This window comes from Prionailurus viverrinus, chromosome A3, assembly GCF_022837055.1.
Source record: "Prionailurus viverrinus isolate Anna chromosome A3, UM_Priviv_1.0, whole genome shotgun sequence".
In the NCBI taxonomy this organism is placed as follows: Eukaryota; Metazoa; Chordata; class Mammalia; order Carnivora; family Felidae; genus Prionailurus; species Prionailurus viverrinus.
The window spans coordinates 43,824,729-43,850,514 of NC_062563.1; the positions used below are offsets into that span (position 1 = coordinate 43,824,729).

Genomic DNA, 25,786 nt, shown 5'->3' on the forward strand with positions numbered 1-25,786 from the left:
AGCATCCTGACAGCACTCAGTCATTGGCAGTGTCAGGACTCAGGGGCTCAGTTTCCAGCCCTGCCTGGTAATTGCTGCCTCACCAAACACCACAGGTGAGTTGAGGGTCACATCCAAGGTAAGGAAGTAATTTGAGAGGATTTTGTGGAAGGGATCAGATAGGCAGGGCTGAGATGTAAGGGAGATGATTCATTTTCAGAAATACCAAATAAAAGCTATGCTGTCTAATTAATAATAGGTTTACAACCTATTGGAAATATGTACAACACCCCCCCCCCCCCCCCCCCCCATGGAGTCCCAAACCTTTAGACACTTCACTTCCAGGTTCTTCTTCCCGTCTCCCTTTTGTGGGCTTATTTTTGCTGGCTTTGCAATGAGCATGCGCCAAAGAACAAAGGGAGGAGGGACTGTAAGACTCTACATCACCTCAGGGAATGTACATTTGTTCCAGTCGGACTACTTTTTGCCTTACATGCGTATAAGCAACATCTGGGTAAGGCTGTAACCTCTGTAGTACTCAGCCAATAAGGAACCAGGGGAGGGACTTGCATGCTAGGAGATAAATTGTCTGTTGTAACTGCCCGGAGTGTGCCTGTCCATCAGACACCTGCTCTTACAAGAATGTTGATTAAAGCCTCACTTCACCATGCTCTGAGTCTCCGTGTCTCTCCTTTGATTGGGTTGATGGGCTTATTTCTAACAGGGTCTTTCTGGTGATAGCGTATCAGAGGGCTATCTTGCCATGTTTATGTATTTTTTCTGTCACAGATTCAGCCTATGTCAAAATGAACATGAGACTCTCCTGACCTTTGTCTATTTTCAGAGAAGAAAATCATACCCAATTGTGTACTGATGGAACCAGAAATATATCTAAGTGGCAGAAGTCAAAGAAGCAACAGTTAAGGTTCTCCTAAGCCATCGAGATCCACCTACTGGGGCTGAAAAATAAGCTTTTGGGGGGACACTGCGCTCCAGAGTGCTCTAGCGTGCAGAGTGTTGGGCTTTAAACACTCAGGGAAGCTCTGCTTTACCCTGAATTAGACTTTTATTCAAACTTTTTTTTTTTTTTGACAGAGAGAGAGAACGCAAGATGGAGAGAGAGGCAGAGGAACACAGAGAATCTTAAGCACTGAATTAGAGTTTTTAAGATGAATTACATGATCTATCATCATTTCCAAAACGACAGATTTGGCCCAGACAGATATGATGGATATATGTAATTGTAAAAATATGCTTAGGTTATTTGCTTCAAGATCATTTTTTGAGATCTCCTGTATTATGTTTACTCCTCACCACAATCCAGATAAGATATTATCCTCACTTTACAGATAAGAAGACTGAGGCCAAATGAGGTTAAACCATATTTCCTAAGGTCACACAGAAAGGCGTAGAGCTGGGACAGAAAGCAAGGGTTTTCTGGCACCAAAGCTTAAGCTTTTTGCATCATACCAACCTCCTCTCATAAAGCAGAGAGGGAGCTATTGACTATAAGCTTTGAAAAGAAACACTGAAAACTTCTTATTTTTCTAGAATCCAAATGCCAGAAAGTTCAGTTACCGGAATGTTTTATGCTGTTGTGAGAGCCAGATCACAAATGAAAAACTACCCAGGGTTCTAAATTTATTTTTTTAATGTTTATTTGTTTTTGAGAGAGAGAGACACACACAGAGTGCAAGTGGGGGAGAAGCAGAAAGAGGGTGAGACACAGAATCTGAGCAGGCTCCAGGCTCTGAGCTGTCAGCACAGAGCCTGATGTGGGGCTTGAACCCACGAACCGTGAGATCATGACCTAAGCCGAAAGTCAGACGCTTAACTGACTGAATCGACCAGGTGCCCCTTCTCTCCCCCATCAGGGTTCTATTAGAAACGGAAGTTCAGGAGCACCCGGGTGGCTCATTCAGCTAAGTGACTCTTGATCTCAGCTCAGGTCTTGATCTCAGGGTCATGAGTTTGAGCCCAGCATTGAGCCCTATGTTGGGTGTGAAGCCTACTTGAAAAAAAAGTTCAGTGAATTTAAGATAATTAACAATTTGACCACATATTCTATCCATTGGCTATATTACATGTTATCTAATAGAATGGTGGTTGATGATTTGGGACAGAGCAGCATCCTGTATCATCAGAGAAAGGATGAAGGTGCAAAGGGAATTTTTAGTATTACGTGTATTTCTAGTGCTAAAATATGTCATATCCAGATATTACTATACACAAAAAATATCTCCCATAGCACAACTAACTCAGAAGCAGAAGCTGTCTAGTTCATTTTTCACTTATTCTTTCTTCATTTGTTCATTCACCTATTCAGGTCATGTCCATAGAGTACCTACCATAGTCACCACCCTGGAGGGAATGTAAAAGTAATTATTCTATGCACAACTCACAGGTTCTGGGATGAACAGTTACTTCTTTGTCTCCAATTTATATCAGGTTAATAACATCTTCCATTTAAAATGGCTGGAAATGGACAGTTCATTAACACAGTGTCTTCAGAAAAGTACTCCTATTTGGAATTTGTGGCAGAGACTGTTGACTTTTTCTTCCACAGGAGTATTTGTCAAAGTCTATTGCCTCTTTGAAAGGAAAGTGGGGCCACATCAGGAAGAGGGTGTGAGTGAGTGATGAGCCATTTCCTGGGCATGGGCTCCTCTTCCTGAGGCCCCTTCCACTGGAGGAGCAGGAAGGTGGGCCTGAGCCATCTGACTAGACCATTCGGATAAAGACAACTCCTAAAGAATGGTAGAACAACAAAACAAGGGATGCCTAGCTGGCTCAGTTGGTAGCATGTGCAAATCTCAGGGTTGTGAGCTCGAGCCCCACGTTGGGTGTAGAGATTACTTAACAAGAAAAAAAAATTTTAATATGAAATTTATTGTCAAATTGGTTTCCATACAACACCCAGGGCTCATCCCAACAGGTGCCCTCCTCAATGCCCACCACCCACCCCCCATCAACCCTCACTTTATTTTCAGTTTTTAAGAGTCTCTTATGGTTTGGCTCCCTCCCTCCCCTTTTTTTTTTCCTTCCCTTCCCCTCCCCCCATGGTCTTCTGTTAAGTTTCTCAGGATCCACATAAGAGTGAAAACATATGGTATCTGTCTTTCTCTGTGTGACTTATTTCACTTAGCATAACACTCTCCAGTTCCATCCACGTTGCTACAAAAGGCCATATTTCATTCTTTCTCATTGCCACGTAGTATTCCATTGTATATATAAGCCACATTTTCTTTATCCATTCCTCAGTTGATGGACATTTAGGCTCTTTCCATAATTTGGCTATTGTTGAAAGTGCTGCTATAAACATTGGGGTACAAGTGCCCCTATGCATCAGCACTCCTGTATCTCTTGGGTAAATTCCTAGCAGTGCTACTGCTGGGTCATAGGGTAGGTCTATTTTTAATTTTTTGAGGCACCTCCACACTGTTTTCCAGAGCAGCTGCACCAGTTTGCATTCCCACCAAAAGTGCAAGAGGGTTCCCGTTTCTCCATATCCTCTCCAGCGTCTATAGTCTCCTGATTTGTTCATTTTAGCCACTCTGACTGGCATGAGGTGGTATCTCAGTGTGGTTTTGATTTTATTTCCCTGATGAGGAGTGTCGTTGAGCAACTTTTCATGTGCCTGTTGGCCATTTGGATGTCTTCTTTAGAGAAGTGTCTATGTCTTCTGCCCATTTCTTCACTGGATTATTTATTTTTCAGGGAGAGAGAGAATCTTAAGCAGACTCCATGCCCAGCATGACTGTGAGATTATGACCTGAGCTGATATCAAGAGTTGGATGCTTAACCAACTGAGCCACCCAGGTGCCCCTTATTAGTGTTGTTTGTAAATGTTATAGAAATCAATATTTAACAATTTTTCTTAGTTGTAATTTCTAATATAGTAAATCTCCTTGGATATAAGCTAGATAAGCAAAAGCTGTTTGGGGTGTTCCATAGTTTTTAGTAATGTAAAGGGGTCTTGACATGGTTGTGCCTGGCTGGCTCAGTTGGTAGAACATGTGACTCTTGGAGTCACTGGGGGCAGAGTTTCTTAAAAAAAATTAAAAATATGGGGCACCTGGGTGGCTCAGTTGGTTGCTTAATTGATTCAGCTCTGACAGTTTGTAAGTTTGAGCCCTCAGCTGAGAGCCCTCTTCGGATCCTTTGTCCAGCCCCCTCCAACGCACTGGTTCTCCAGTTAATCTTTGTCAGTTTAATTGTCAGACCCAGCCAGAGACCCTAGGAGTGAGAAAAACTTAAAATCTGAAATTTGTTTACATTAAATCAGCAGAGCTGAAACATTTCACCTCAAGACCCCTTTCAAGTTTTTAAAAAAATTTTAAGTTTATTTATTTTGAAAGAGAAAAGTACAAATAGTTATTTAAATTTTACATGACAGAGTGGTCTTCATAAGAAAACGAAGACCCGAAGAAACAGTTAGACCTGTGTATTCTTATGCGATTTATTTTTTATTATTTTATTAAACATTTTTTAAAGATGTTTATTTTTTTTGAGAGAGAGAGACAGAGTCTGAGCAGGGGAGGGGCAGAGAGAGAGGGAGACACAGAATCCAAAGTAGGCTCCAGGCTCTGAGCTGTCAGCACAGAGGCCAACGAATGCTCTTCAAGCACAGGGCTGGAATCCATGAACGGTGAGATCATGACCTGAGCCAAAGTCAGACGCCCAACCGACTGAGGCACCCAGGCACCCCTTTATGCTATTTTTGATGGAGAGTGGACATCATGGAGGAATATGACAGGCCAAGGAGTATGAGGTAAGCATAGTAAACTGGAGGAAACTTTGAAAGGCCTGTTTGTTCTTGCCATCCCTTTGTCTTTGGAGATAAGAGTGCACCTCTCACCCATGGGTTTATGGCCTGTTTCAGGATAGAAGGGTGGGGGGAAGGTCAGAGTGACTTTCCTGCTTCTGCCTCTTTCTCAAGCTCCATTAAAGTATTCAATATGCCAACGTGCCTTATTTTGGGATAGCCTGTTCTTAATACCCAGTAATACTAGAAGGCACACGGAAAGGGGCTTTATTTTTATCAGTGATAATAATTTGTTAGGGTAATACTTGTACAGTCCTTTGCGGCTTTCAAATCATTTTTACACAGTCTATTTTATTTAAACCTCCTCTAACAACCCTGGATGGGGGAGCTGCCAAGTATTAGTATTAGAGAAACGAGAATTACAGGATCATGTATCTCCGAACTACCATGGCATGGTTAAGTCGAATGAATACTTACATACTGTAGTTAAATGGTATTTTAGGCAGCAGATTCTGTTCTGTCTGGTTTCTGAGAAGCACTGAGGCAGGAAAACAAGAGAAAAGGAATTTGGGAACATCTGGACGGAAGGGTGGAAGGAGGAACACGGGATTAGGATTCAGGACAAAGCTGGGATTGAGGGATGATTGGCTCTTAGGTCGGAGATGTGAGAAACATCCGGTGCATAAACTGCGGTTTGGGCACAACTGAGTCTGGGTAGGGGGTGACAGCTGGGCGCGGGTTTCTGGGTCCCAGGGTCCGAGCTGGGCCCACCTGTGGCCTGGGCGGGACTGAGGGAGGGGCGGGGCCTATCACCAGGTGGGCGTGACCTATGCAGGCGAGGCCAACCTGTAGGTGGGCGTGGCCGACGTAGGAGGGCCGCCGCCAACAGGGTCTGACTGGGCCGTCCGGCGCGCTTCCTGGTGTCACCCCCAGAGGGCGCCGGCCACTGAGCCGCCCGCAGAGTCGCGAGGCCGGAAGGAGCGCGGCGCCGCCCCACTCGCCCCAACCGCCGCCATGAAAGCCGTGGTGCAGCGCGTCACCCGGGCCAGCGTCACAGGTCAGTCGGGCGGGGCCGGGGCCGGGCCCGGGAGGAGCCACCCCTGACCCCGCTCCCGGCTGTCCCCGGCCGCCCCCGCGAGGGTTCCCCCGCGTCGTCCCCGGGGCCCTTCCAGCCGCCAACGGCCCTGGCGAGCTCGGCCCCCGCAGCCCCAAGTCCCCGGGCCGGCTCCGGGCGTCGCCGCGGCTGCAGAGCCGTCCACGTGCCCGGCGGGCCCCGGCGCGGCCCTGGCTGCAGGGCTCCGTTTTGGGTTCACGCTAAACGCGCCTTATTATTACCGTTTTTTGTTTGTTTTGTTTTTTGTTTTTGTTTTGTTTGTTTTGGTCCTGACTACCGGGTGGCAGAATCTCTGAGCATCCCCGCGGCCCGTTCTTCTGTGCAATGTTGCACAAACAACACGTAGGCAGCATTTCCGGAGCAAGGACCCCCTCCCCCTCCCCTTTATAATGTTCTATTTTAAATTTCCTATTTTTGCCCATTGTCTAAATGTCCCAATGTTTATGGAGCTTGACTGCCAATAAAATGCACAGATATGAAGAGTTGTTCTTACGGTTCAGTTGTGACAGTTATGTACACGTGACCAGCGCCCCATAAGACAGAATGTTCCCCGCGTGAGGACACCTCTCACTCGCCTAAGCCTGCAGGGATGGGGTCAGAATCTAAAGAATCTTGGATGAAATGTTTCTCTTTGCCACCAGTTTCTTGTGGACCAAGCCACCCGACCATTAGTCATCGCTGGATCTACTGTAGTCTAGTTTGAACATCAGGGGTGCAGATGATTAATGTATATAAGGTAGTCGTTTTAAAAACAAACCCAGTTAAAAAGATGTTAAAAAAATTAATGACTAATTTTATATTGTCTTCTAGACTTCGGTTTGTTTTGTTTTGTTTTTGCAGAATTATAGTATTGTCTCAGTCCAAGTATTTCCAGATAGACTTTTCTTCCAGCCGAGTCTACACCAAGTACATGTTCTTATGTCCATAAAAGTACAAATCTAAAAAAAACGAAGCAACAGAATCCCGTAAAGAAACAACCAAACCCAGGAAAACCATATATTTACATCAGAGGGTCTACTTTTCAACCCTGCCTAGTGATTTCTAAGTTGTTCTGTTAACTCGTTTTGGATATGGTCCTGAAATAGCAAGGAACAGAATAGCATTGGGATTTATGGGATTTTAAAACGAAGGTTTTTTGGTATTTCAGTTAATATTTAAATTCACGAAAACTGGGAAAATTAGTAGATGAGAAGATTTTTTGCCTCTTTGAGCAAAATTTTACATTCTACTCCATATGGTCATCACCAATGAGTGAAGTTTGGAGAATTTTAATCTTACTTGAACTCTTCATTCTGCTGATCTGGAATATTGAAAACATGTGTTTTGTGAGATTTGCTAAATTGTTTGATTTTAATTTACAATTTAAATTGTATGCTCTTGTTAAAAACCAACAAACCTGCCTGTTAAACAAGTTAAGGGTATTAAAAAAAGATACAGGTATTAATTGTGGGAAGGTTTTGAATAAAGTGGAATTCTTTCTCAGTGCTGGAGGGACCTTCAAGGTAGGCAGGCCTTCTAGTTCAATTGTAATGGAAAGACATTTTCTGATTCCTTTAGAATGTGACTGGCTTCACTGAAATGTGGTTGTACATGAATGGCATTTTATTTCAGGGGTTCTAAAATGTCACTTCTGATTTTATGGTTGGGACAGACTACAGTGTTAGGATTCATATTTTATTATATGGCAGGCTCACTTAATGAGATTGGTCAAGCACATTTTGATGCCTTAGCATGGTTATTGTGATAATCTAATTTTAAAAGCTTTATTATGGAACACTTCAAATGTATTTGTTTGGTTACACAGGCAGCAAAGTGTGGTAACCATGTCCCATTCTTCAGCTTCAGCAGCTAAAATTTGAATAGAATCATGTTGGGAAGAGGTTCTGAAATGCGTTTGAATGAATGAGTTAATTTGAGAGCTTGTGAATTCTTCTCAAAGAAGTGGTCAGAGGTGATGCCAGTATACATGGGAAATTGACCAAAGATCTCAGGTCTTTTCTAGTCCTGTGATCTGTTGCCTAAAATGGTGATTCTCAAGTTTTTTTCCCTTGAAAATCCATTTGCCTATAATAAAAGATCCTTTTGAACCTTCTGGTTCTTCTACTTGTCGCTGGAGGTGGGGAGAAAAACTACTCTAGCATAAGAGAGCAGCTAACTGTGTCATATATAGGCTTTGGGGCATAATTTGTTTCTTATTAAAACAATAATACATTATAAAAATGTTGAAACTCCTCAGATAGTGATTTGAATCACTTTAAATACTGATTCTGCTTTTGAGAATCTATTCTAAGAAGAGAATCCTAATTATAGGAAAAGATTTAGAGGAATGAATAGCAGAGCATGGAGCATTCTTAGAGGGCAGTGAAACTACTCTACGATAATGTAAGGTGGATACATGTCATTATATATTTGTCCAACAAATCTATAGAATGTGACATCAAGAGTGAACCCTAATGTAAACTATGGATTTTGAATGATAATGTTGTGCCAGTGCAGGTTCATCAATTGTAAGGAATGTTCCCCTTCCGTGGGGGATGTTGACAATGGGGAAGCTATGCATTATGGGGCAGTGAGTATAGGGGAATCTGTATACCTTTGCTCAATTTTGTTGTGAACCTAAAACTGCTTTAAATTGTAAAATGTAAAGTCTAGTATTCAAAGATTTTCACCACAGTGTTATTTATTGAAGTGAGAATTTTGAAACAAGCCATATATCCAGCCAAATGAGATGGTTAGTTGGTCCATTGGATGGAATGCAACTGTTCGACTTGATGGGATGCAACTATTAAAAGATGTTTAGGAAAATCTTATAACGTGAAAAAATCCTTATGCAATGTTAAGAGAAAAGGTGGAACACAAAAATTTATGTATGTTATTGCAGTAATTGAAAACAAATATAAAGTAAAACGTATGAATAGAGAAAATATCAAAGGGAAATTATTGAAATATTGAAGCGCTTGTCTTTGGGTGTTCTTTTGTCCTTCCTGTTTCTTATATTTTCCGAATTTTCTATATTGTGTATGCATTAGTTTAATGGTGGATATAACTCAATAACCATTCTTTTTAAGCTTTTAAAACATACTATGGGGAAAATTTGAAAAATATTTTGATATTGTAAGAAAATAATACTGATTTATTTAAAGCACAAATAAAGCTTGATTGTGTTCTAAAGGAACAAGCCAGCCACCCCAGTTGTTTACTGCTTATTTCAGGTAGATTATTCCTGTTTCAGCTTCTGAGTCATTGGCTCAAAGGACAGTAAATCATTCATAGTCCATTGTAAGAAAAGTAGCACAGAAGAAAAATTTTTTTAGCATAAAAAGAAGAGAAATTAAGCTTTACTGATACTTGGTTTGGAATGGGTTGATGCTGATGCTTCCCTGGGGTCTGCATAGCAGGTGATCCCTTGTCAGGGTGAAGGAAGGGGGGGGGGTTTCTCATTCTTTCCTTAACTTGCTGGATATTATAACATGTTACAGTCTATGATGCCTTTTCAGATATATTTATAGATATTATTATCTAGCAGACGCACACAAGAAAATGGCAGAGTTGACCCTTCTCCCGATTGGAATGTTAGGTTAATAGATGGTAAAATAACAAGATGTCAGTAACATGATGAGATTTGGCAAAAAGTTGGCCAAAAATATGGACAGTTATGAAGATTAACATTTGAAATATGGATTTAGGTTCACTGTAACAATGATGGATCTTAGCCTAAGAACTGAACCAGCACTGAGATACTGCCTAATGGTGGTAGAGCTATGCATTTGACTATAAATACATACACAAATGTTTGGAATATATGTTTAGAGATTTGTTTTTTTGTGGATGAGGTACATGATTGAAAGGGATTTGGAGGTCATTGGCTTAGAATACAAACTTGAGTACTAAACTAGGACATAATAGAAGTTTGCTGACTTGAAGCTTAACTTTTAAACTATGGTTTTTGTATATATTTATCTTCTTGCAGTAAGTAGAAAAATTCTTTTTCTGACATAAATGTTTATTATTTTGTACTATCTGTATATTATGTACCATATTTGCTAATTCTGAAGAAAAGCAAGCATCTCCTTTCAGAGAACTAGTGCAGCTGGGCTGGATTCCCTGGGGAGGAAAACTCTTGTGTTTTTACAGATAGGCAAACTCTATCATGGAAAGTTTGAGGTATCCTGCCCAAGGTAACAGAAGAAAATGTGGCCCTAAAAGTTAGCTTAATGGTTGTTAACAGCTCGTTCATTCCAGATATAAAATCAGAAAGGACCTAAATCTTGATAGTCTTACTGCATTTATGAAACTCATTTTTCAATACCCACTGACTTTACCAAAGAAGTTCTAAGAAGTATGTGTGATGTTTAAACATTCTTGTGGTTACTTAAAAGTTCATCATGGCACCTGTTTGGTTCTGAGTTTCTTTCTTCTTTTGTTTCCTTTCTAGTTGGAGGAGAGCAAATAAGTGCAATTGGACGGGGAATCTGTGTGTTGCTGGGTATTTCTCTGGAAGATACACAGAAGGAACTGGAGCACATGTAAGAGGCCAATTTCTAAGTCATTTCTGTTTGAATGGGATATGTACTGGATATATCTGTAGCTCTGTATTTCTACCTGCCTAGCTATCTGAATTATGTATATACATACACTGGGAACTTCCATGATATTTTGTTCCTGTGAAGTGAGCCCCTGTTACTTTTTTTTGTCTGTCCTGTTTGATGTAATGTGGTTATCTCTGTGTTTCAGATGAGGGGGCCAAGGAAGAGTAATTTGTCAGATGATACCCACCAAGTCAGCAGCAGAGCTGAACCCAACAGCCTTGGTCCCTATTTGCTGCTATATCCATGAACCATTCTCTTAATGCAAAACGGAACTTGTTTTCTTATGAATGATTTCTGTTTCTAGTTTGAGCAATATGATCTGGGCACCATTTATCCATTTAAAAAATGTCCAGTTGTTCATCGTACACATAGGATCTGGAGCTCTGATAATTCACTGACTTGCCTAAGATCATGAAATGTACTTAGCAAAAAGCCTGAATTCAAATTAGAATCTATGCTACGTGGGGCGCCTGGGTGGCTCAGTCGGTTAAGTGTTTGACTTCGGCTTAGGTCATGATCTCGCCATTGATGGGTTCAAGCCCCATGTCAGGCTCTGTGCTGACAGCTCAGAGCCTGGAGCCTGTTTCAGATTCTGTGTCTCTCTTTCTCTCTGCCCCTCCCCTGCTCATGCTCTGTCTCTCTATCTCTCGAAAATAAATAAACATGAGAAAAAAAAAAAAACAAAAAAAAGAATCATCTAGGCTACCTGACTTGGAAGCTGGTGCTCTTTTTACTGAGGTAGAGGAGTTTGTCGTTATGTTCTTTTTCAACAGGTGACACTTTGGGGGTATGGAGTGTGTTGGGGGCTTATGATTCTTCAGGTTTCTCTAACCACTGTTTTCCTGCTTAGGGTCAGAAAGATTTTAAACCTGCGTGTGTTTGAGGATGAGAGTGGGAAACACTGGTCGAAGAGTGTGATGGACAAACAGTATGAGGTGCTGTGCATCAGCCAGTTCACCCTCCAGTGCGTGCTCAAGGGGAACAAGCCTGACTTTCACCTGGCAATGCCCACAGAGCAGGCAGAAAGCTTCTACAACAGCTTCCTGGAGCAGCTGCGCAAGACCTACAGGCCGGAGCTCATCAAAGGTAGGCAGAAGGGTGAGCCGCCCAAGAGAAGAGTCTCTGGCACACTTCTAGGCAGGTCAAAAAGAGAATCTGCGATTATGGCATCTCTTTTTCCAGAAAGTTTGTTGTTTGTGCTTATCACTTAAAACAACGTAGTGGCTGCTGCTACTGCTGTTGTGGTAGGAGTTCTCTGAATGCCATGGATACTGTTTACTCTTTTTCATTCTTTCTTTATTTTTTTAATGTTTATTTATTTATTTTGGGAGAGAGAGAGACTGTGAGTGCCTGCATGTGTGAGGGAGGGGCAGAGAGAAGGAGAGAGAGAATTCCAAGCAGGCTCCTTGCTGTCAGTGCAGAGCCCCATTAGGGACGTGATTCCACGAACCGCGAGATCATGACCTGAGCCAAAATCAAGAGGCAATACTTCACCAGCTGAGTCACCCAGGCACCCCACCCTTTTTCATTCTTCTGTTCACATTTGAAATATTTGGGGCGCCTGGATGGCGCAGTCGGTTAAGCGTCCGACTTCAGCCAGGTCACGATCTCGCGGTCCGTGAGTTCGAGCCCCGCGTCAGGCTCTGGGCTGATGGCTCGGAGCCTGGAGCCTGTTTCCGATTCTGTGTCTCCCTCTCTCTCTCTCTGCCCCTCCCCCGTTCATGCTTTGTCTCTCTCTGTCCCAAAAATAAATAAAAAACGTTGAAAAAAAAAAATGTTTATTGAAATATTTAGCAACCCAGAAGTGTGTTTGATATAGTGGTGTTTAATTTTGCTTGCTTATGATGTCTGACAGAGAAGACAGTGCAGGTACAAATGTGAGTCAAGTGGCATTTTATTTAAAAATTTTTTTAATTACTTATTTTTGAGAGAGAGAGAGAGAAAGAGAAAGAGCATGAGTGAGGGAGAAGCAGGGAGAGACAGAGACACAGAATCTGAAGCAGGCTCCAGACTCTGAGCTGTCAGCATAGAGCCCCGTGTGGGGCTCAAATCCATGAACTGTGAGATCATGACCTGAGCCGAAGTCAGACGATTAACTGACTGAGCCACCCAGGCGCCCTATAGCCATGTGTCATTTTAAATTTCTAGTAGCCATATTAAAAGAAAGTAAAAAGAAACAAGTGAAATTAATTTTATTTAGTTTTATTTACTTATTTATTTAAAAGTTTATTTACTTATTTTGAGAGAGAGAGAGAGAGAAAGAACATGAGCAGGGAAGGGGCAGAGAGAGAAGAAGAGAATCCCAAGTAGGCTCCACACTTGTCAGCACAGAGTCCAATGTGGGATTTGAAATTATGAACCGGGAGATCATGACCTGAGCTGATGTCAAGAGTCAGATGCTTAACTGACTGAACCACCCAGGCGTCCCTGAAATTAATTTTAAAAGTATATTTTATTTAACTCAGTATATCCAAAATAGTATGATTTCACCTTTTAATCAATATAAAAAGTTATTGAGATAATTTTCATTCTTTTTTTTGTGCTAAAGTCATCTAAATCTGGTGTGTAGTTTATACATATAGCCCATCTAAATTTGGACCAGCCACATTTCAAATACCCAATAGCTGTGTGTGTGTAATGGCTATCATATTGGATAGTGAAGGTTTAGGTCTTTACTTAACTGTTTATTGGAAGGAATGCCAACCTAGTTTGAGATTTAGTCTAGAAAATGCCTTGCTCTAGTGGTCTTGGTTTATGGGAGAATTATGAATCTGAAATTATGTGTCTTTTTAAAAAGGGGACCATTCATTTCTAGTCTGTTTTCAGGTTTCTGGAGGGCAGATTGCATTTAATACCATCATGTTTTGTCTTTTTCTTCAGTTATTAGAATGTTTAGCCTCCTTTGGTAATACATCTCAGTGTGAGACTTTCCTAAGAATGTCTCAATATCTAATTACGATTTCTTTTGCTGCCATCATACCCTTTTATAGACATCTAAGAGTTGTTAACAGTTAACTCTGTGGTATCTCCTATACTTTGACTTTCTCTGGAAGAAACAAACCCTGATCCCTTATTTATTGTATCTGTTTTCAGCCATAAGTAAGAAAAGTTACTGCCTAATTTTGAAGCTCTGTAGCAAAGCCCCACATTGAGGATTATCAGCTCATCAGATTACTTACGTTTAGAAAAGTGATATTCCTATTCCTCTTTGGCATTTCCTTTTATCTTATTTCTCCTCTTACTTGTGTAAGGTGTCTCTTTGCCATGATCAGGACATCCCTGCCTTAAATCTCACTCTTTACTTGGGTCCTGGTTGAACGGAATGTATTTGCCTCTTCTGGAAATAATCCAAGTTTAGAGCTCCATTCACAAGTCTGGTCATGGATGTCTCCAGTGTTTTCTCCCACCCTGTGTCAACGGGGTTCCTTCTGCATGGCCTTGCTGCAGACATATTTCTTCCCAAAATTCAGTAGTTAAGTCAAGTCTTCTGAATAATTATTTTTCTTTGCTGAGCTGGGGATTAAATGCTGTCATCATCGTCTCCTCTGATTGGTATTTGTAGAATAATCCCATTGCTGAGTAATCTCAGACAAATTTTGGAACACCCTGAAGTCCCTTGAAAGGACGAGCACAAGGAATACCATAAGAGTATAAGTGAAGGCATTTTAGGTGGCGGAACACTGGTGCTTGTTAAGGAATGCCCAAGTGAAAATAAATGAGCATTCACCTGAGTCCTTAAAGAGGAGTGTTTTGTGTAGTATTAGGTGTTTTGTTTTCCTGTTACTTTTTTAATAAAGTTTACTTATTTATTTTGAGAGAGACAGAGAGCACATGTGCGCTGCATGAGTCGGAGAAGGGCAGAAAGACAGGGAGAGAGAGAATCCAAAGCAGGCTCTGCACTGTCAGCATGGAGCTGATGTGGGGCTCGAACTCATGAACTGTGAGATTATGACCTTGATTAAGTTGGTTAAGTTGGTACTTAACCAACTGAGCCACCCAGGCACCCATGTGCCTTTTACTTTTTGAAATGATGTGTATTTTGTCCAGGTAATTCTGTGAAGTGCCTGAAGCAGTGTACTGTTAACAATATAATTTTATAATGGGTCACAGTTTAAGTTTGTGGGGATATGATATATCTGATCGTTTTGATGAAAAATTGATGTGATTTATACAAAAAGTTTTAATCAATTTATTTCCAAGTCCTTCGGGCTTTCAGAAACAACTACAGTGATATCAGTAGGGTCTCTCTTGTTCTTTCAGCTTTTTATCTCTTATGTGGTCTTTGATGGAACAAGACGCAGAGAGCATGTTGTACACACTTGCTCTGTTTTGGTTAATTTTGAGTTTTTGGCTTCCAGCTCCAGTATGGAAAGCACCCCCCCCCAGAGCTGAAGGGATGTTGGAACACAAACAAATTGCTAATGAATACATTTTATTTCTTTTTTTTTCTTTAAAAGTTTATTTTATTTAAAATAAAGAGAGCACAAGTGGGGGCGGGGAGAGAGAGAGGTGAGACACAGAATCTGAAGCAGGCTCCAGGCTCTGAGCTATCAGTGCAGAGCCTGATGTGGGGCTCAAACCCACAAACCGTGAGATCATGACCTGAGCTGAAGTCGGATGCTTATCCGACTAAGCCACCCAGGAGCCCCTATATTTTCTTTATTTTAGGATTCTCAGGGCCACTTCAGCAATTTTAAGACTTAAAGTAGTTTAATTTGTTTTTTGGAAAAAATTAAAATTTTTTTCTAGTTTTACTGAGATACAATTGACATATGTTAGTTTTAGCATTAGTTTTAGTTGTACCACATGATGATTTGATATGTGGGTATATTGTGAAATGATCACTAATGTTAGTTCAGTTAATGTTCATCATCTCACATAGTTACAGTTTTACTTTTCTTGTGATAAGAACTTTTTTTTTTTTTTAACTTTATTTATTTGGGTTACCTGGGAGGCTCAGTCAGTTAAGTGTCGCATTTGATTTCCCCTCAGGTCATGATCTAATGGTTTGTGAGATAGACCCCTGTGTTGGGGTCTGCATTGACTGCGTGGAACCTGCTTGGGATATTCATTCATTCATTCATTCATTCATTCATTCTCTCTCTCTCTCTCTCTTTCTCTCTTTCTCTCTCTCTCTCTCTCTCTCTCTCCCCCTTTCTCTCTCTTCCCCCCTCCCCCCCCCCAGCTTGCACACATGCGTGCATGCTCTCTCTCAAAAATAAGTAATTCAACCAGAACAAAGTTTATTTATTTATTTTTGAGGGGGGGTGGTGGGAGCGTCAGTAGGAGAAGAAGGAGAGAGAATCGCAAGCAGGCTCAGTACTGTCAGTACAGAGCCCAACTTGGGATTTGAACTCACGAACTGTGAGATCATGACCTGAGCCAAGATCAAGAGTGGGATGCTTAACCAGCCACCCAGGTGCCCCTGTGATGAGAACTTTTAAGATCTATTCTCCTAGCAACTTTCAAATATGTGATACAGTATTGTTAACTTTGGTCATTATGCCATATCTTATATCCCAGAATTTATTTATCTTACAATTGGAAGTTTGAACCTTTTGACCAGCTTCATTCATTTTACCCACCCTCCACCCCCTGCCTCTGGCAACCACCAATCTGTTCTCTGTATCCATGAGCTTGGTTTTTTAGACTCTGTGTATAAGTGAGATTGTATAGTATTTGTCTTTTTCTGTCTGATTGAAAGCCCTTAATGTCCATTCATGTTCTTGCAAATGGCCAGATTTCCTTCTTTTCTTATGGCTGAATAGTATTCTATTGTGTATATATATCACATCCTTTTTTAAAATGGCTTTGTTATTATTATTCTTAATTATTATTATTTTTTTTCAGAGAGAGCATACGAGCAGGGGAGGGGCAGAGGGAGAGAGAGAATCTAGAGCAGGCTTCACTCTCAGCATGGAGCCTGATGCAGGGCTCGATCCCACGACCCTGGGATCATGACCTGAGCTGAAATCAAGAGTCAGAGGCTCAACCAACTGAGCCACCCAGGCCCCTCCCCCCACCCCCCTCCCCAGACCACATCTTTTTTATGCTTTCATCTATCAATAGACACTTAGGTTGCTTTCATGTGTTGGCTGTTGATTTAGTTAGATTTAGCATTTATTTTCACTCCCTTCCTCTTCAGTGATTGAACTTTATTTTAAATTTAAATTGTTTAAATTTAAATTTAAATTGTTTCTCTTACTTTTTAAGGATCGAATAGAGGGAAGATTGTCCCTCCCACCCAGTGCTCACACCCAGTGCTCATGTGCTTTCAGGCATTTCCTCACCAGCCACAACTCTTCCACTTGGACCCCCGCCCACTTGGACCCCCACCAGTCTTAAATGAAACAGGGTTTATTGCTATATGACTGAAGAATGCAGAGGTATGATGAGTTCAGGTTCAGCTTGCACTGCATTCCTTCTGTCATTGCTGTAACTGTTTCTCTGGGATTCACTGAGCCCTGCTTTCTCCCATGTGTGTTAGCCTTGTCTTCAGGCTGGCCTTCTGCAGGATGGCCATGATGATTGCAGTCTTCACAACTTACAATCCCAAGGAGAACGAGCCTTTGTCTCTTCATGTCAAGCAGAAGTCCTGAAGGTCACTTTGGGCCAGTGTAGGTTGTATGTCAACTCTGAACCAATATGGGATGGACTGCATGGCTCAGCTTAGGTCATATGTTTCGTGGCCTATGGAGTTGACTTCCCGAGGACCACCGGAGTCACAGTGGAGGTCTGGGGCTCTTGGGAAAGGGGATGGAAGAAGTGACTCTTGGAAGGCTGCTGAAAGTGCCATTGTATATCCTTCAGTTGCTTTTTTGGTAGCCGTGGGGAGGTGGGATAAATAGAAGGGGTGTGGGCAAGAGGAGTAGGCAGTCCTAGCAGTGGGGATAGAGGGGATGGAGAGGGGACTGTCATAGATGTGTGTGCAATTAATGAGGGTGTCCTTTTCACCTGTGTCTCTTTTCTGGGCACCTGGGAGGGAGGGGCTAGTGGCATAATTACCCCAAATGGCTCTTTGAGGCCTGCTCTGCCCCAGTTGGCCTTGAGTTGGTCCTTGAAAACCAGGCTGACCCACCACACCTACATGACCAGAATTCTCAGCACCTTTGGCCCGTTTGGGTGTAGTCTGTTTGGAACCCCCTTTGCTTTTGCTGTGGCACACCCCCACTCTGCTCTCATTTGGCTGGCCCCCTGACCCTTTGGCTTTGTGAGGGCATCTCCTCTTCTCAAGAACTTGCCTACCTTGCCTTCTGCTCCTGTTAGCTATTGCTGCATAACACACCACCCCAAAATTCAGTGGTTTAAAAATAACCATTCTGTCTTCCTTTTGTGGGTCAGAAATTGAGGAGGGGCTTGGCTGGGCACTTGTCTCTGATCCATTTAGTATTAGCTGGGGCTGGGGGATCTACTTCTAAGATGGCCTGTGTGCATCTTGCTTCTCCCCTCCTCCCAACTTATCTTATCCTCCAGGGTCTCCCCCCATCACTTGGGCTTCTCATAACCTGGTAGTCACAGGGTAGTTTTCTTTCTTTCTTTCTTTCTTTCTTTCTTTCTTTCTTTCTCTCTTTCTTTAAGTTTATTTACTATTTTTGAGAGAGAGTGCACGTGAGCAAGCAGGGGAGGGGCAGAGAGAAGGAGAGAGAGAGAATCCTAAGCAAGCTCTGCACTGTCAGCACAGAGATGTACAGGGGGCTTGAACTCACGAACCGTGAGATCATGACTTGAGCCAAAGTCAAGAGTTGGATGCTCAACCAACTGAGCCATCCAGGCGCCCCAGGGTGATTGGATTTCTAACATTGTAGCTGGCTTCTCCCACTACAAGCACTCCAGGAGCAGGTGTTTCAACAGACAGGAGATGAAAGTGCCAGCCCCCTGAGGCCAGGCCCGGAAAGGGGTGGAGCATCAGTTCTGCCATATGCTATTGGCCAAAGTAGTCTCATAGCCCATCCAGATTCCAGGAGAGGGATGTAGACCCACCTTGCAATAGAAGGAATGTCAGAGTTTGTGGCCATTTTTAATCCTGCACAGTTCATAACTCTGGTGCTTTCAAAGAGTTTTTCCTGTTCTCTGGCTCTTCTTCCATAATTGCTTTAGGGGTGATAAACCTAATGCATACATTCATCAGTTTTTGCCCTCTACTGCAGGATGAGCCAGAGGTTAAGGGTGCTTTATTGGCCACTCAGACTGATTGAGTGGACCCAGGAAACTGGTTTCAAATGTGCCCCTCAGCAGCCCCTCGGGAATCCCCATCCTTCAGATGGGCGCTGAAAGTGGTGTTCAGTGGAAGGCATTAAATGCTCCTAAAGTTGAGTATTGAGCATGCATTGCTTTTATAGTTAGGAAAAAGTAAGTGTTATACCAAAATGGAATAATTGAAAAGAGAGATCTCTGCTCTCAAGATCTCTGTTTCTTGTTCCAACTTTGAGACATTTGTAATGGGCCTAGGAAAGCAATCACCTGCAGGCTTCGTTGAGCAAATCCAAAGCTGCCATGACATTAAAAAGAGCTACCTGTGTATTCTCTGTGGGGACTGATCTGTTGTGGGCTGCAAATGGCTAGAAAAACGTTGCACGACATTTCAGGAGTGCAGCAGCTTTGTGATTGCCTCAGCTCTGTTCACTCCGTGGGGCATCCATTATGTCCAGGTCTCCTAAAGGTTCATAATGCAAAGAGAAAGCACAGGAGGAGGAAGCCCACATCTAGTGTTTGCTTGTGGTTATTGTTTAATTTAGTTTATAGATTTGTTTAATTTTCTACTCTTTTTACTGCATAAAGCACGTTAGCAGCCTGAGTGAGCTTTCAGTGGAAGCCTGTTTTGTATACTTTGGCAAGGGCTGTGATGCCAGAGGCATTACTGTTGATGTAAATTTAGGAAATCATAATGTGGGATCACATCTTCATTGATGATAAATGGCAAGCGGCGCCTGGGTGGCTCAGTCGGTTAAGCGTCCGGCTCTTGACTTTGGCTCAGGTCAGGATCTCGCAGTTCGTGTTTTGAGTCCCATGTCGGGCTCTGTGCTGGTAGTGCAGAGAAAGCCTGCTTGGATTCTCTCTCACCCCCCCGCTCTTTCCGCCCCTCCCCTGCTCATGTGCTCTGTCTCTGTCTCTGTCTCTCTCAAAGTAAATAAATAAACTTAAAAAAATAATAGTAAATAAATGACAAGACTGGTGGATGGTGACACAGGCCGATGGCTCTCGTGAAGTGTGATGCATATGTGTGACTGATGTTGGTCAAATCAGTTAGTTTTCTGTCACTCCTTCCTTTTCACTCATTCTCTTCAGTGATTGGCTAACCAGCTTCCCTATTTATTTCTGCCTGTCTCTTTTAGGTCTCAGACTTAGACTAACTGCATCATCTCTGTGGCTACAGTTTACATTCCGTTTGCCCAAATGGCAAAACCATATCTGTTTTTGTTTTTAAATCCTAGCTTTTCATGATTCCTTGATTGGCTTAGTTGATTTTCCAAGGTGAACAACAGCCGACTTTTACCAGTTCTCCTTTCCCCACCTAACTGTCTGGGGCCACCTTAAAACCAGTGTCATCATTGTGGTGGTGGTCCAGTACCCTGCATAATGGCACCCTGCATAATGGCCTGTAGGCACTCAGTTATTTTGTGTGACGAGCGTCCCTGGGCCCAGGGTGATGAGGACAGGCAGTGGGTCTGCTGTCCCATTCAGCTGCTTCCTCTCTGGGCTCCTTCTCCCACCTGTCTTTATTCCCCTTTACCCCTTTTATTTCAATTCCTGAGCCCTCTTCATACTTTTGTCGTGAATTGAGGGGTCAGCCCCCTTTTCTTGTGCAGTGAAGTTTAAAATAGGAATATTTTAAAACCGTATTGATTTGGGGTCTACAAATTCAGAAATGTTGATAAATTAGTTGGCCCTCTTTATATTTTGTGCAAACAAAGGGTCTATAAAACAAATGAATAGTGTACATGATATGGTATCTCAGTTGCTTTCTCTCTCTTTGTTGTGCCCTGAGGGGATCCTCCAGTTTACTAATTTTTCTTTGACTGTGTCCAGTCTGGAGTTTAGCTTGTCATTTGAGCTTTAAATCAGTCACTTATTTTTTATTTTCAGTATTCTTTCTTTTTTTAAAAAAAATTTTTTTTTCAATGTTTATTTATTTTTGGGACAGAGAGAGACAGACCATGAACGGGGGAGGGGTAGAGAGAGAGGGAGACACAGAATCGGAAACAGGCTCCAGGCTCTGAGCCATCAGCCCAGAGCCCGACGCGGGGCTCGAACTCCCGGACCGCAAGATCGTGACCTGGCTGAAGTCGGACGCTTAACCGACTGCGCCACCCAGGCGCCCCCAGTATTCTTTCTAAAATTAACATTTTTTTTATTGTGGTAAAATAGACATAACATGAAATGAAGCATTTTAAAGCATAGAGTTCAGTGATAGTGTATTCACAGTGTTGTGCAACCATCACCACTGTCTAGTTTCAAAACATTTTCATCACCCTAAATAAGGAGACCTGTACCCATTAACCAATCACTCCCCATTCTCCCCCACTCCTAGGCCTAGAAACCATGAATCTGCTTTTGGTCTCTGGATTTGCCTCATCTGGATGTTTTGTACAAATGGAACCATACAATATGCAGCCTTTTGTGTCTGGCTTCTTTGTCTTAGCATAATGTATTCAAGGTTCATCCTTTGAACATACATTGTGCGTGTCTATATGCATACATTGTAACATTTATCAATACTTCATTTCTTTGCATGAAGAATATTCCATTGCATGAATATATCATGTTTTGTTTATCTGTGCATTCATTGTTGGACACCTAGCTTGTTCCCAGCCTTTTAGCTGTTGTGAATAGGGCTGCTGTAAACTCGTGTACAACTTTTTGTTTGAACACTCACTTTCCATTTTGTTGGTATATACTCAGACGTGGAATTGCTGGATCATACAGTAATTCTGTTTAGTTTAGTGAGGCACTGCCAAATTGTTTACCACAGTGACATTTTGCATTCCCACCAGCAGTGAGGGTTCTGATTTCTCTGCATCTTTGCCAACACGTGTTATTTCCTTTTTTTCTTTTTTTAATGATTATAGGCATCCTACTGGGTGTGAAGTGCATCACTGTGGTTTTGATTTGCATTTTTCTTTCTCTCTCTCTCTTTTTTGATAAAATATTAATTTTTTTTTTTTTTTAAGTTTTAGAGAGAGAGAGGGCTGGAGCTGGGGAGAGGAGAAGAGGGAGAGAGGGAGAATCTTAAGCAAGCTCCACTTGCAGTGCAGAGCTAAATCCCATGACCCTGGAATCATGACCTGAGCTGAAATCAAGAGTGGGACACTCAACCGACTGAACCACCCAGGCATCCTCTATCTTTTTTCCCCTCCCCTTCCCATGTGTTCATCTGCTTGTTTCTTAAACTCCACATATGAGTGAAATCATAGGTACTTATTTCATGTGATACAATACACTCTAGTTCAGTCCACGTCATTGCAAATGGCAAGATTTCATTTTTTAAAAAAATTTTTTTAACGTTTGTTTATTTTTTGAGAGACAGAGACAGAGCATGAGTGGTGGAGGGGCAGAAAGAGAGGGAGTCACAGATTTTGAAGTAGGCTCCAGGCTCAGAGCTGTCAGCACAGAGCCTGATGCGGGACTTGAACTCAAAAACTGTGAAATCATGACCTGAGCTGAAGTCAGACACTTAACTGACTGAGTCACCCAGGCGCCCCAAGATTTCATTCTTTTTGATGGCCGAGTAATATTCCATTTTGTGTATATGAGTGGTGTGTGTATGTGTGTGTGTGTCTTTGTGTATACTACATTGTCTGTATCTATTCATCAGTCAGTAGACATTTGGGCTCTTTCCATAATTTGGCTCTTGTGGATAATGCTGCTGTAACCATTGAGATGCAGGTACCCCTTCGAATCTGTATCATTTGGGTGAATACTTAATAGTGCTGGGTTGTAGGGTAGTTCTGTTTTTAACTTTTTGAGGAACCTCCACACTGTTTTCCAGAGTGGCTGCACCAGTTTGCATTCCCACCAGCAGTGTCAGAGGGTTCCCCATTCTCTGTGTCTTTGCCCACACCTATTTCTTGTGTTGTTCATTTTAGCCATTCTGACAGATGTGAGGTGGTACCTCATTGTGGTTTTGATTTGTATTTCCCTGATGGTAAGTGATGTTGAACATTGTTTCATGTGTCTGTTAGCAATCTGGATGTCTTCTTTGGTAAAACGTGTATTTGTGTCTTCTGCCTATTTCTTTACTGGTTTTTTTTTTTTTAACCATAAATACATACAATTTTTATTTGTCAATTATAGATTGATAAAGCTAGAAAAAAAAGACAAATGCAAGAATGTTCCAAGTAGCACTGTTTGTAAGAGCAAAAAATCTGAAACAATCAAAATGCCATTGACAGGAATATGATTAATTATGGAATATCTTTTCAATGTAGGTGAAAATAAATGAAGTTACCATTCATGTATCATTATAGATGAATACTTGAATGCTAAATGAGAACAATAAGTCATAGAATAATACATACAGCATGATAACATTTAAAAAAATGCTTAAACATAAGAACAGCTAAACAATATATTGATAAAGAAGCTAGGGAATGAATGAGCTAGGGAGAGGACACATATGGATACAATTCCAACTGTTAAGTGGATGACAGTTCCATACATGTTCATTTTTTATTATACTTCTTTATGTATGTATCACATATGTAATAAATCATATATATGAAAAAATATAAAATATCTATCTGTAAGATCCCAAAGACCTTACATAGAAAAGGAAGTGTCCAGTGAAGTTTAAACAAAAGATATCTCTTCATTGGGAATCTCTTTCCAGAAACAAAGAACTTCATTGTCTAAGCACCTTTTAACAATATTAAAAATTAAAGTTGTCTTTTCCAACATTCTTTATTTCTGATTTTGGTGTTTATGAATGCCTCTGAAATTCTCGAATGATAAATAACAGAAAAACTTACCCTGGCAACCTATTCTTTTCCTCCTTTTTCTTCTCCTCTTCTTCCTCTCTTTTCTTTCCAACCAATTATCAATCATTTGTTGCTTTATAATTGTTACTGATTTTTCTTAGTTGGATATACATCATTTCTAAGATGTTTGCCTCTAAAATACTTTTTTTCCAACATAGAACACTTTCCTCAGATGATAGCTTGTCTTTTCAATATTTTCACTTAACTTTTCAAATAATTCTTCCACGGCTCTGTCAGAGCTTGGAATTTCCCTGGAACTCCACAAACTACGATAGCCAACATTCATGTAGCACTTACTATGCTTTAGGTTGTAGTCTGTTACTGCATTCAGTCATCACGAAAACCCTACAGTGTTATCCCTGTGTTGCAGATGAGAAAGCTGAGGCACAGAGAGGTAAAAAATCACAAATGACAAAGCTAGAATTCAAGCCAAGCAGTTGAGTTATAGATTCCCGCTCTTAACTAACTACCACATCATCATGATGTCCTTTCGATTTTATATCAACCAGTTTTCTGTCTGAAGCAGTAAGAGTATCTATTGCTTATAAGAACAAATTTTCGGTATCTTTCAACTCACCGTTATTATTTTTTAAAACTTAAATTCAATTTCATTAACATACAGTGTAATCTTGGCTTCAGGAGTAGACCCAGTGATTTATCTCTTACGTATGATACCCAGTGCTCATCCCAAAAAGTGCCCTCCTCAATGCCCATCACCCATTTAACACATTCCTCTACCCACCTCCCCTCCAGCAACCCTCAGTTTGTTCTCTGTATTTGAGAGTCTCTTATGGTTTGCCTCCCTCTCTGTTTTAAAAAATCCTTTATTTTTCCTTCCTTTCCCCTCTGTTATCTGTTGTGTTTCTTGATTCCACATATGGTGAAAAAATATGATCTCTTTCTCTGACTGAATTACTTTGCTTAGCATAATACTCTCTAGTTCCATTGACATTGTTGCAAATGGAAAGATTTCATTCTTTTTCATCACCTGGTAGTATTCCATTGTGTGTATATGTGTGTGTGTGTGTGTGCAGCATACATATATACATATATATGTGTATGTACATATGTATGCATGTACACATGTATGTATAAATGTATATACGTATGTGTATATGTACATGTATACATATACATATAATGCATATGTAAGTATATGCATATGTGTATACATACATATGTACGTATATATACCACGTATTCTTTATCCATTCATTGGTCAGTGGACATTTTCCATATGGGCAGTGTAGTCTTTCCATACTTTGACTACTGTTGATAGTGCTGCTATAAACATGGGGGTACATGTGTCCCTTCGAAACAGCACACCTGTCCTGCGTGGATAAATGCCTAGTAGTGCGATTGCTGGGTTGTAGGGTAGTTCTATTTTTAGTTTTTTGAGGAACCTCCATACTATTTTCCAGAGTGGCTGCACCAGCTTGCATCCCCACCAACAATGTAAAAGAGATCCTCTTTCTCCGCATCCTCGCCAACATCTGTTGTTGCCTGAGTTGTTAATGTTAGCCATTCTGACAGGTGTGAGGTGGTATCTCATTGTGGTTTTTGATTTGTAGTTCCCTGATGATGAATGATGTTGAGCATTTTTTCATGTGTCGGTTGGCCATCTGGATGACTTCTTTGGAGAAGTGTCTATTCATGTCTTTTGCCCATTTCTTCACTGGATTATTTGCTTTTTGGGTGTTGAGTTTGGTAAGTTCTTTATAGATTTTGGATACTAACCCTTTATCTGATATGTCATTTGCAAATATCTTCTCCCATTCTGTTGGTTGCCTTGTAGTTCTGTTGATTGTTTCCTTTGCTGTGCAGAAGGTTTTTATTTTGATGAGGTCCCAGTAGTTCATTTTTGCTTTGGTTTCCCTTGTCTCCAGAGACATGTTGAGTAAGAAGTTGCTGTGGCCGAGGTCAAAGAGGTTTTTGCCTGCTTTCTCCTTGAGGATTTTGATGACTTTCTGTTGTAATGTTTAGGTCTTTCATTTTGAGTTTATTTTTGTGTCTAGTGTAAGAAAGTGGTCCAGGTTCATTCTTTTGCATGTCGTTGTCCATTTTTCCCAGCACCATTTGCTGTAGAGACTGTTTTTATTCCATTGGATATTCTTTCCTGCTTTGTCAAAGATTAGTTGGCTATACGTTTGTGGGTCCATTTCTGGGTTCTCTGTTCTGTTCCACTGCTCTGAGTGTCTGTTTTTGTGCCAGCCATGCTGTCTTGATGATTACGGTTTTGTAATACATCTTGAAGTCCGGGATTGTGATGCCTCCAGCTTTAGTTTTCTTTTTCAAGATCGCTTTGGCTATTCAGGGTCTTTTCTGGTTCCATACAAATTTTAGGATTATTCTAGCTCTGTGAAGA

At 41.4% G+C, this 25,786-nt stretch overlaps 1 protein-coding gene across 2 annotated transcripts in view; it reads left to right on the top strand.

Annotated features, from left to right (window-relative positions):
* Positions 1-5,619: 5,619 nt before the first annotated feature.
* The window catches only part of DTD1 (D-aminoacyl-tRNA deacylase 1), a 205,470-nt gene continuing 185,303 nt past the window's right edge, over positions 5,620-25,786 (top strand). Inside the window, exons 1-3 of one of the 2 annotated variants that reach the window (XM_047853831.1) lie at positions 5,620-5,801; positions 10,294-10,384; positions 11,298-11,533. In XM_047853831.1, the coding sequence (XP_047709787.1) occupies positions 5,759-5,801; positions 10,294-10,384; positions 11,298-11,533 (370 nt within the window). In that variant the 5' untranslated portion in view covers positions 5,620-5,758. The remainder of the gene's footprint in view (positions 5,802-10,293; positions 10,385-11,297; positions 11,534-25,786) is intronic. The other variant, XM_047853830.1, reaches the window with a different exon arrangement.